This window comes from Sciurus carolinensis, chromosome 15 (assembly GCF_902686445.1).
Source record: "Sciurus carolinensis chromosome 15, mSciCar1.2, whole genome shotgun sequence".
Lineage (NCBI taxonomy): Eukaryota > Metazoa > Chordata > Mammalia > Rodentia > Sciuridae > Sciurus > Sciurus carolinensis.
Window position 1 is genome coordinate 53,746,527 of NC_062227.1, and position 12,740 is coordinate 53,759,266.

Below are 12,740 nucleotides of genomic sequence, written 5' to 3' on the forward strand. Positions count from 1 at the left end.
TCTTGGAGCTAAGCTTTACGTCATCTCTTTTGCTTCCCTAATAATGTGACTCTGCATCCACAGCTTCTGAGAGCCATCCCGGTTGGGATCGGCCAAGTGTACGGCTGCGATAACCCCTGGACGGGAGGCATCTTCCTCGTGGCCCTGTTCATCTCCTCGCCTCTCATCTGCTTGCACGCAGCAATTGGATCCACCATGGGGATGTTAGCAGGTCTGTGTCATTGCTCTCCCTTGGTAATGAGCCACAGGGACCCAGTGCCCAGGGCCAGCTGCAGAGAAATCAGGGGCATGTGTCTTTAACGCCACACCTGCGGATTCCCAGAAACACGCCCTCCTCCCACTGCACCCTGTTTCTCTGCTTTTGGTGCCAATGCCCACATGCCCTACAGGCAAAAGTGGTCCTCTAGAAGGACTGGTGTCAGTCATTCACACTGTAGTGTAAATTTAAAGTTTGGGAGAGATTCCTCTATGCGTTTTTAAAATCTTAGAATCTCCAATGACAAAAAGGGGTTGGATTTGTTCACAAAAGGATTCCTTTTCTTTCTTCCTTCCTTTCTTTTTCTTTTTGGCAGGAGAAGGACATTCTCTGGGACTGTTTAAATCAGATTTCAGAGTCTTTTATCAGAGGGTCTCTGCAGCTCCTAACAGCTTTGCCACTAGAATTCTTGTGGCCCTTTGACTATTTATTTCCTTTAGGTGTAGTTTCACTGAATAAAATCAAAAGTCCTTTATTGTGTAAATACCTAAGAGGATCGCTGGTTCTGGGCTTTGAGAACTGTGGCAGGGGTGGGGACAGGCAGGCGAGCCCCTAGGATCCCTGACTCTGTACCGACGCCTGCCTTCTCTCTCAGCCCTTAGCATCGCCACACCCTTTGACGCCATCTACTTTGGCCTATGTGGCTTCAACAGCACTCTGGCATGCATAGCCATCGGAGGCATGTTCTACGTCATCACCTGGCAGACGCACCTCCTGGCCATCGCCTGTGGTAGGTACCTCTAACAGTGTCCCCATAGAGAATACACCTTGTGAAAATTCTGCTGCTCCCCAAAGATAAATAGGGGAAGCTGTTTGCTTTATAACTGGGCTTTAAGTTAAAACCATCTTCAACAGCTACGGAGCGATTAATATATGCAAAGCTGATTTCTCTGTCCGTGTACATGATATTCCAGCCACACGGCAGCAGGCCTTGTTTTGAGGCGATGGTTGTTTTGTTGTTGAGCATGGGTTGTCTCCTGTGACTGCGACTTTTCCGGACAGTGATCGGAACTGACAGAGTGACTCTTAAGCAAGTTAATCCTCATGGCAATTGACATCATATACAGCTTTGAAACGTAAACAGCCAAATATTGACCATAATCCTTTCAAATGATCCCTCTGAGTGACATGCTCAGAGTCCCAGGAACTTAGATTAACCATAACAATTGGCATATTTTATATTTTCATTCTTGAACATCTTTTATTTCTTGATGCTATGTGAATGGAAACCAAATAAAACTGCTTTTGAACAATAATTTAAAACAGAGATTCCACTTCAGCACAACATAGATTCCGAAATATGGTCTCCATTAACTTTAACAGTAAACAAAATAAGCCAAACCCAAAAAACCAAAGGGTGAATGTTTTCTCTGATATGCAGATATGTGGATATGCGGATGCTAATTCACAATAGGGGAGGGGGCTAGGGAAGAATAAAGTTACTTTATATTAGGTAGAGGGGACTGAAGGGAGGGAAAGGGTCTGGGTAGGAATGATAGTAGGGTGAAACAGACATTATTACCTCATGTACATGTATGACCATATGACCAATGTGATCCTGCAATATGTATAATCAGAAAAATGAGAAATCATACTGCATTTATGTATGATTCAAAATGTATAAATGCATTCTACTGTCATGTACAACAAATTAGAACAAATAAAAAACTTTAAAAAATAACATTTTTTTAATAAAAGAATAAGTTTATAATAAAAAATTCCCAAATATTCTTCACTGGGGAAGTTGTTCTAGATCAATATCACCATAGACTTGTTTCCTTAATGTAGTTAGTAGATATATTTTCTTTGTTTTTATTTTATTTTTTAGCTGTAGATGGACACAATACCTTTCTTTTATTTATTTATTTTTATGCGGTGCTGAGGATCGAAGCCAGTGCCTCACACATGCTAGGCAAGCACTCTACCACTGAGCCACAATCCAGTTCCTAAGATATATTTTCTTTTGCACTTTATAATAGTCACTACAAACATGAAGAAGACAAATCCTGAACTAGGTGTGAAGGGTTAATGCACTGTCTTTTTCTTCCTTCCTTTAAAAAATTATTTTGTGACCCCAAAAATCTCTATTATAAAGTCAGGCACTATAGGTATTTATGTAATTACTTTTTAAAATTTGTTTTAATTAGTTATCTATTTTTAAATTTGTTTTAATTAGTTATCTACATGACAGTAGAATGCACTTTGATATATCATATATAATGGAGTATAATTTCTCATTCTTCTGATGATACATGATGTAGAATCCCACTAGTAGTATAATTATATAAGTAATAAAGTAATAATGTCTGACTCACTCTACTATCCTTCTACCCCCACCCCTGCCCTCCCTTCACTCCCCTCTATGTAATCTAAAGTAACTGTATTCTTCCCTAACCGCCCCCACATTGTGAATTAACATCCACATATCAGAGAAAACATTTGGCTTTTGGTTTTCTGGAATTGACTTATTTTACTTAGCTTGATATTCTTTAATTACTTTTATTTGCTCATAGTGACCAAATAAACTTAGCACCAAGAAGGCACTTGAAATACCTCCTGGCTAGCCTAACACCAACTCTCCAAGGTTGGCGCTATTGCTCTACTCTGTGAAAGTAGAAAAAATGTCTCAAAGAGCCAGCACCAGAATGAGGATGTGAGAAATGAGGCAGCTCAAATGCAAAACTGAAGGAGGTGCTCACGGTCGGGGTCCTGCAGGTGATGACCCTGATATGTCCCCATGACCCTGAGGTTGAGGACCACCTGAAATTTTACACCCCAGGTGCCCCCGACTCACCGCCCCAGAGTTCCAGCCTCCAAAGAGGATAAATGTCAGACGTTATACCAGTGGTTCTCAACCCAGGGTGATTTTCCCCTTCCCTAGGGACATTGGCAGTGTCTGGTGACGTTCTTATTTGTCATGCCTAGGGGAAGGAAGCGGTTGCTACTGGCACCTCATGGGTAGAGGCCAGGCTGCTGTTAAGCACCCTACAATGCAGACACATTGTAGCCCCCACAACAAAGACTGTCCCTGGTGCCGCGGTTGTAAACGCAGGCATGTGTCATCTCATTTAATCTTCACGACAACTCTAAACCCTGTGGGTATTATTACCATCCCCACTTCACAAAGGGGAACTGAAGCTAAGGGAGCAAAATAAATGGCCCAAAATGGGATCTGTAAAATAACTGACTAAGTCTGTGCTCGTTGGAGGGCATCAGATGCCTTCCTGAAGCCAGCGCTTTCTCTGCAGGTGGAAAGGTCCAGAAGAGTCAGGCCCTTTTCTACAGTCACACAGTGAGGGACAAGAGAGGTGAGGCAGAAGCCTCCTGCAGCCTGCTCTATGCATCTCCCAGGACAGAGAGTTCTCCCTCCAACCCAGACGGTTGCGTGTCTCCTGCCTCCTCCTCTATCTGTCCTTCCTCCTCCCTCCTCATGCTACAGGCCCTATGACCAGAGATGAGCAGACATGCAGTTTTCAGAGGGATTTCCTGTTGGTAACAGATCAAGTTTGATAAAAGAAATCAAATCTGAGGTCAGAGGAGCATGAGAACAATTCCTCCAGCTCTGGACCCAGGGTCAAGGGCTGAGTCTGATGGTGCTGGATTCTCAGGCCTCAGCCTCAGCCTCCGTGTCCCCAGCCAAACCCACTCAGCCTTCTGGCTCCCCTGTAATCCAGGGGTCAGGCGGTGTTGGGGGGCCTCTGACTCCTTTGTCTGCCCTGCTCTTTCTAACCTCAGCCCTGAGAGGCTGCCGTGTACAGTAGGTAAGAGTTCTTCCCGCCTTGGAGCCAGGTGCCCGTGGCTCAGCCCCTTGTCAGCTCTGTGGTCCTGGGCAAGTCACTTGAGCTCTCAGTGCCTGATGCTCACCTCACAGAGCTGTTGTCAGGAACAAGTAATTCCTAACCCCTAGAGGGTGCCCCGGAAGTGCTGGTTATCTATAGTCAGTAACATCTACTAATTAACAAAGGTTCAGATGATGCAAAGGATGGCCTGAGCTGCTCCTGCTCCCTCAGAAATTACCTAGCTGGTAGGACCATGAAACTCCTGCATGCCCCACACCCCTCTTCCTATAGCTCAGCCCTTCATCTCCTCCACGCCTCCATCTTGAAACCCTACCTCCAAACAGAGGCTTCTCCAGCTCAGAGACAGCACAGCAGCCATACTGTGAAAACTCTCTGAGCCTCGGTTTTCTCATTTGTGAAATAAAGACAATAATGGTGCTCACCTCATGGGAACACTGAGGGACATGGCTGATGTTCCTGCTAATGGGTTGCACAGTGACTCTCTATTACAGGTTAGCTGTTGTTGATGTCTTAGGGACAATTGGGATGTTCTCTGTTGAGAAATTAGGGGCTCGGAGGCAGAGCCCAACTGTACTGGTCCATTTCCATTGCTTCTCACCCCTGCCAGCACCTGCCTTTTGCCAGCGGGCAGCACGGTCATGCCCTCCTCCCCGGAGCCCAGAGGTCAAGGCCGTGGGCATATCTGGTGTTCCCGGAGCTCACAGAGTGCTGCTTCTCCCTGGAAGCTCATATTATGTTAATGCTTTGTCATGAAATACTCCAGCGGGGAGTTCAGGGACTCACTTGCCTTTGCCGTATAGTAAAATTTTCATTTATGGTTTATGCTGTTAAATGTTCCCTTACTGGAATGCAAGGTGGTGGGACCCAAGAGAACTGTAACAGCTAAATTCTGGCCCTTTTTAACAAAGTTCATCTTCCGTCTTAGCTGTACCAGCATTTGCGTGGAATTTAGCACTTTTAAACCTGCCAAGCCATGGAAACGTAACTCGGTGATTTTTTTAAATCTGAGATCGCATTAGTGGCATAAAATTAATGAAGAGAGAATATGTCAACCGAGCTTGAGAAGCTGTGAAACAGTTATTGGATATTTATGGTTGCTTCTTTTTCCAGCACTGTTCGCAGCCTACCTGGGGACCGCGCTGGCCAACATGTTATCTGTGGTGAGTCAACGTGGGCTACAGATATGCCCACGGTCCCCTCTCGGCCTCCTCAGATCTGTTCAAAGCCCTCCTTCACAAACACTTCCCAATTCACCCCTCTTGTCCTGAACCACATACCCAGCACATAGTAAATGCTGAAGAAATAGCAAATGAACGAAGCCCTAAGGACAGCCTCCAGCACAGGGGCTGTTAGATTTGGGGCTTTGCATCTGAGTGTCAGAAACAGTGAACGCTTCCCGTAACCCCACGAGCAGCACGGAGTTGGTTCTCAGAAGTTCAAATGTCAACTGTTGCTCAATCAAATGCCATTGTCAGTGGGCCCAGGAAGTTTTTCCTAGGTCAATTAGAAGAGTATTCTCTTATAAATATAACTCCTTTATATTGTACTATTCTTTTTATGGGGGCGGTGGATACCAGGAGTTCAACTTAGGGGCACTTGATCACTGAGCCACATCCCAGCCCCATTTTATATTTTATTTAGAGACAGGGTCTTACTGAGTTGCTTAGCACCTCACTTTTGCTGAGGCTGGTTTGAACTCACAATCCTCCTGCCTCAGCCTCCCAAGTCGCTGGGATTACAGGCGTGCGCCACTATGCTTAGCTATATTGTACTATTCTTTAGAACTATTTTAAATCTTTATTATTTGTTTTTTACAAATTTCTATAGATCATCTGTCCACCTAGCTTGTGGGTCAATGTGCACCTTCTTTTGTCCCATAGCAAGTAGCACCTTTCATGGAGGTGACGGGGGGTGTCACTAGCAAAGACCTCAGAAAACAGGGAGAGTCAAGCCCTCCCAGCAGAGAGAAGCCAGAGTGTACAGATAAGCCCAGCAGTCCCAGAACCCCTTCTGTGTCTGAGCTCATGTCAAATGGTACGTGAGGTCAGGAGGAGCCACCTAGCCAGCCCCAGGCCCCAGGCCCACCACATAGTGCTAGGGCTCAGCATGCAGTCACTGCCTCCTCTTCTTAGATAAGGGCTCGAGGGACACATCACATGAACAACCAGGAAAATTCCTGTTGCTCCTGCAGGTGGGGACAGTGGGGACATTCTGCTCGTGGCTGTCTAAATTCCTCCTTCACCTCCAATGAAAATGGGTGTTTTGAACTGAGTCTTGAACAGTATTTTCCCAGCAATGGAGTTAGCCTTCCCTGATGCTATCCTGTCTCCCCCAGTGGACTAAGTCCTTCCTCTGGACTATCACTTTGTGTGCACTCTGGCTATCACACTTGACACACAGTATTGATACACGTCTACTATTTATCAGTCCTCTTCCAGTTTCAGCCTGTGCTCTCCTTCAGAACAGGGGCCCTGTCATATCTTATCTTCATCTCTAGTACCTAGTATAGTACCCAGCACATAGTAAGTGCTCAAGAAATAGCAAATGAATGAAGCCCTAAGGTAACAGCCTCCAGCACAGGGGATATTCGAGCTGGGGCTTTGCAGCTGACTATTAGAAACACTGAGAGGAAAGAGAGGGTGCAATATCACCTCCAGGCTTGCTACTTTTTCTGGCACCATCCATCCACCCCTGTGCCTTCCTCAGACAAGGTACTAGAGGAGATGCAGAACAGGAAGCTTTGGTTCTGGTCATGTGTTTACAGTGGCGACCAGCCTTTGCCTCTGTGTGCAGAGAAGTTACAGACTATACCACTCAATTGAGACATTTTTCAAAACAAAAACAAGTTGACATCCTGGTTGTGTACTGTGTTTAAGACACTGTGCTGACCACAGACAGGGGTACTAAAGCATGCAGGCTGTTGACTTACCCAGAAGTAATTTCCAGTCTCATTCCATCTCATTGAGGAACAGGATATTAAAATGTTGAACTACATTTACGAGACCATTCAACCCTCCTCAGAAGAGCCCTTATGAGCCACACTCCTTTGCTTTCTAACTGGCACATGTACATGCTGCCCTGGGTCTTCCACAATCCTGCCATCTGCTTGATGATAATGGCCATGTCCTGAGGATCATTTATTGAGCATTTACTATGCACTAAGCACCAACTCTCCGAGTACGTATTATGATCTCTGGTTTGCTATTGAGGAGATAGGTCTCAAAAAGATTAAATGATTATTATAAGGTGATCAGAACTGAGATTTGGGTCTAGGTCTATGGAGCTTCATGTCCTTTCCACAGTGAGATTCCAAGGGATGCATTTTAAAATACCTAGCGTGCTTTGTGCTTTGGAAAGACTCAGCAAGTAGCACTCATGACTCAGGGGTATTCCTAGAGCCTAGGTTCTGGCCTGGTTCTGGTTTTTCCCCAAGGCTCATCCAACAGTGCCATCTTGACACACACGTGATTGGCGTTTTTACTCCTATGGTACCACCCAAGGTTCTTGCTGCTTATAATAACATGGTATTTGGGGAAGAGGGGACATGATTTGGTCTGCTGCAGAGTTGAATTTGTAGGCTCTCTGTTTGCAAACTATCCACTCAAGCTATCGCAAAAGAGTGAGGGAACTTATCCAAAGCCTCAGGGCATCTCAAAAAATGAAAAACGAGTCTCTGTCATGAGGAAGGGACGTGGGGATGGAAGAGCTCCCGAGAGGAGAGGCAGCTTCTCCTGGCCTCCAGCTCCCTGGGATGAGCCTGTGGTTCCCCGCCTCACGCCATGAGCCCACGCACTCAGGTCCTGTGAAGGGCTTCTCCGCGGCACCCAGCTTCTGAATGGCCGCCCGTCACAGGGCAGTTCTCCAGTCCCTTCAAGTTCACAAGCCCTGCAGACGCTGTCTCGGTGCCTTTCTGATTCATGTTCTCAGACAAAAGGGGTCTACTAGCCCAAGTCACCCGCCCGTGGGAAGGGGTGTTTGAGTGGGGTGCCTATCTCGAGTTCAGTGAGTTGTGACCAAAGACAAAGGTCTAAACAATGTCTGCCAAAGTCATTCCTTCAGGGGGAGCCAGTGGGAGGGGACACGGAACTACCCTGGTTCCTAGAGTGGGACACACAGCCAGACTCCCCAAGACAAAGCACGCCTCCACGTGAGGGCGTGGCAGCCCCGTCGACGTTCAGCGGTTACGTTGCCGGAGTGCGCTCCTGTGTGAGGGAGACTGAGGCCGCGGCCCTGAGTTTGTTCATATCGGCTTTCAGTTAGGCATGCGCTCTTCAACGCCCACAGAGCACCCCTCCTCCCAGGCGGGAGGCCACGGTAAGGGCAACGGAAACCAGCGCCTGCGCCTCATTAACCCAGGCTCCTCTGTGTCCCCCTCCCTCCAGTTTGGACTGCCACCCTGCACCTGGCCCTTCTGCCTGTCAGCGCTCACCTTCCTGCTCCTGACAACCAACAACCCTGCCATCTACAAGCTCCCACTCAGCAAAGTCACCTACCCAGAGGCCAACCGTACCTACTACCTGTCCCAGGAGAGAAACAGAAGAGTCTCTACCACAACCAAGTACCAGGCCTACGACGTCTCCTAAGTGGCCCTTTCCAAAGCCTGTCACTGTAAACGCAGCCTGCAGCAGGCTGCCTGGGTCCCCAGGCTAAAGGCCACTTCACCTCCTCTCTGTCTGTCCTGTGATCCTCCCTGCCAAGCACAGGCCAAAATGTGTGTGGTCACCCACCATTCAGGAGCCTCTCTAAGACACACGACACTTATCCACAATATGTTAGTTTAGACGTGACACCCACGGCTGGCTCTGTTGGGCCAAGAGATCCCTTTGAGGGGAACTTGCTGTCTTCTGCAAAACAAGCCTCGTCCCTAAAGAGAAGTCACCAGAAGGGACAGAGATGGGTGATGTGGTCACCCAACACAGTCATTTAATGTAGCAAAGCACAGTGCCAGGAAATGTTCATTAGCCTGGAAGGCAAGAGGCCTGGTCTCCTTGCAGCTCTGCTTCTAAGCAGCTCCAACTGTCCCAGCCTCGGTTTCTTATTAGCAAGTGTTTCTCTATGACCGGGAGGGACTCTAAAGTCTCTTCCACCTTAGAAGTGTTGATTCTTTTCTGTCTCCTATAAAATGATCAAATTAGCATGACCAGCAAGTATTACCTTAAGTTGAATAATAGCAGGAAGCGTTACCCAGAGAAGCAGCAGCAAAGTGCTGATGTTCTATTGAGGTTTATTCTGGGATGGTGGGAGACAGTCTCCAGATTTGAGGTTAGGAACTTCCGTTCACCAGAAATACCAACGTGCCTTTTCTGACATAACAGAAATATTTCTGGAGATGTCGGAAGATGAAAACTGATCTTTTCCAACATTTAAATCACATGGTGAAGAACCATCCTTCCTTTTGTAATATTCACAATCACACTGTCATTAAACTGCTCTAACCTCGTCAGCTGGAGTCAGGGTTTTCCTCCACAGTCACTCGCTGCCCCCTGGAAGGGTTTTCCATGGTCACACCTGTCTGGAAAGAGATGAGGGTGGGGCAAAAACTGTCAGAAGAGCGTGTGGTCTGCTAATGGAGAGAGTTCCACAGAAATGACCTCGGACATTGCTTTCTGTTTGAGCTAAAGTGTGGATCCTCATGACCCATGTCCCTTTTAGCATTTTTAGCCATTTGTGACCAGAGTACATACCAGCTCCTCTTGAATGGCCACCAACATTCAGAGGGTAGCGCCGACTGAGCTCCTAAACCACAGGGCTCCTTTGTGGGAAGCCATGTACCCCTGCCTTCCCACCCCTTCCCCAGAGGAGGGGGAACCTCTTCTTGCCTCAGTAAGACACACACACACATCACTTCCAGGTTAGCATGATGGGACAATGACTTAAGAAGAAAGTGGAGGATGGAAGAAGGGGAAGAGGACAAACCCTTTAGGAAAACAGCTTTAAGAAGTACATTTGACACCAGGTGTGGTGGCACACTACTATAGTCCCAGCAGCTCAGGAGGCCAAGGCAGGAGGATCACAAGTTCAAGGTCAGCCTCAGCACCTAAGCGAAGCTATAAGCAACTCAGTGAAATTCTGACTCAAAATAAGTAAAAAGGGCTGGGGATATGACTCCATGGTAAAGCACCTCTGGGTTCAATTCTCCAGTACAAAAAAAAAAAAAAAAAAAAGAAGTACATTTTATCAAAATCCACACTTCACAAAAAGTTTGTTTCTCAGGCAACCTCACAGCCCAGGAGCACTGAGCTGTATGTTTGCCTTCCAGATCCTCCTAGCCCATTGTGACTTCCCCAGGAAAATGGAGCATTTCTCCATGGAAACAAGTCCCCCTCGCCCGGAAAGGGGAATCACTCACATTCCAGAGCTCCCTCTAAGTTTGTGATCACACCTTGAGGCCAAGAAGGTCCCAGGCTGTATTTTAATGACCATAGAGTTACAACTCTTCGAGGAGCATGCATCCAGGACTTTCCCCTGAAGGCTGTTTGCTCTCAGTTCACTCAGCTGACCCAGAACCTCCAAGTGATGACATTGAGCTATTAAAGTACCGGTTCTCATGCACTTACCACCAAAGTCTTATAATCTGGTTTTATTAAGAGCAGAAAACCCTCCACGTGCATGCCATTCTGATTACTGACCACAAATAAAACCTCTCAGCTGTTCTAAGTATTTCAATATCCTTGCCTATAAAGCAAGCTGAATTGACCCAGATTCCAAGCAAGGTGGAAATAGATGGGGTAAAAGAACTCAACCTATGAAAACATGCAATGTCTATAAGATACCAGGTCAGTCTAGTCCAGTACTAGTCCAGCACTTCAATTAAGTATCAGCAGTGGAGCTGGAGCCAATTCCATGATGCCTGAGAGCCAACTGAGCAAGCAACACCACTCGGTGACATCTGGCCACTTAAAATCAGCCATGGTGGGTGTATTTACACCACGGAAATTGGCAAACTACAAATCTGGGCATGCACACAAAACCACAATATACATTTTGCAAGGACACACACCAACAAAAAAAGTGCATTGGAATGTGGGAGGGAAAACAGTGAACTTTACAATTTAAAAAATACACACAGCTTCATGCATTCAAGAGAAAGGCCTTGTATGGACCAATGGAGATACCATGCAAGACTAAGGCATGTGCTTAACTCAACTTTCTTTAGAAAAAAAAAATTAAGGAGATGGGCAGACACACATATACGTGCATGAGTTGTTTTTGTCATTTCTCTCTTTTCTGTATAGAACTAGCCCACCCACAGTACATAGTAGCCCTGAGAACTAGCTGGCTAATACCATTCCATCCCACTTTCCCACCCTCTTCAGAGTCCCTTCACTTATCCTGGATGGAATTTGAAATTTGTGTGTTTCACAACACAACCACATACTTAGAACAGACACAAGAATCTCAGGCAGGCAGCAGACTGAATCTTGTCTCCAAAAATGGCCGCCTGTAGCCTCATCCAATCTTTGGCCATAGTATTCAGGGAAACAATGCTTCAGAATGGACCACACAACCTGACCCTAAACTTTTCATCACGATATGGGCAATAACTTCAAACCCCAGCATACAATGTTCTGCAACCATCCTTTGCTTATGGAGCCTCTACACTATGGACCCCCAAGTCATGTAATGGCTTCGGGTGAGACCAGTAGATGGTAGATCAGTGGTTCTCAAACTCTAGCATGTATCAGAATCACCTCAAGAGCATATTTAACACAAATTCCTGGGCCCCATTCCAGCACTTGATGCAATAGGTCTGGGGCAGGGCCAGAACATGTGCATTTCTAAAACCTTCTCAGGTGATGCTGATGATGTGGGTCTAGGGGTCACACTTTGAGAAACAATAGTGTAAACTTAGAAATGAGATACTGTCTCCAATCGCCCTTTCCCCCTTCACTGAACATTACAATGCTCTAGTTGCAAACTCTCAAGCATATAGGAACCATCTGCAGAGCTTATTAGAACACAGATCCATGAACCTCAGCCCCAAAGATCTGGAATTGGAAGATCTGGATGGAGCCAAGACTCTGAACCTCCCACAAACTCTTGGATTATACGAACCTGATGATCAAGGTCCAGACTTAGAGATCATTGCATCAGCTCTCAGCCCTGGATAGTTTAGAATCACCTGATTCTGACACATAGGGCCTACCCCAGACCATGTCAGCAGTGGGCCTGGGCACAGGAGTGCTTTTAAAGTTCCTGGGATATGTTCTAATGTGCAGGCAGGATTGAAAACTACCATGGTGTCTGCACCCTGGGCCCCAACTTGTCTCCAGTCAGTCACTCCTGGAGGTTGTTAAGCCCTCATCCCTCCTCCTGAGTCTGCAGGTGAGTTTTGAGTAAAGGGCAGAAGGCCCAACATGGAGTGCAATGGGAAGCTCTGGGCACCTGGAGGTGGGAGGGATATGCAGACCACAGAGATCCTGAAAAACAAAGTCTATCTCTTCCTCAGTGTTGCTGAGGGCCGTCCCTGCACCCCGCAGAGACTAAATAAAGAAAAATGAAACCACTAACCAGAAACATCCGGCTCAGTAGGCCAAGCAGGTTTGACATTGGTCCCGGAAGACTATCGACTGAGCACCTTGGCCTTAGAAAGAAAACGGAAGGCAGCAAGACAGTCAGCAGTCCCAGACACTCTGTCCTCAGATGGGCAGCTCAGGCCTGGTGGAGGGCGTGACCACAGGTGA

At 46.7% G+C, this 12,740-nt stretch overlaps 1 protein-coding gene across 1 annotated transcript in view; it reads left to right on the forward strand.

The window, feature by feature from the left end:
• Positions 1-9,611, forward strand: part of Slc14a2 (solute carrier family 14 member 2) — a 41,396-nt gene extending 31,785 nt beyond the window's left edge. Inside the window, exons 13-16 of the mRNA XM_047526910.1 lie at positions 64-211; positions 852-986; positions 5,167-5,216; positions 8,439-9,611. Of these exons, the coding sequence (XP_047382866.1) occupies positions 64-211; positions 852-986; positions 5,167-5,216; positions 8,439-8,639 (534 nt within the window). The 3' untranslated portion in view covers positions 8,640-9,611. The remainder of the gene's footprint in view (positions 1-63; positions 212-851; positions 987-5,166; positions 5,217-8,438) is intronic.
• Positions 9,612-12,740: the final 3,129 nt, after the last annotated feature.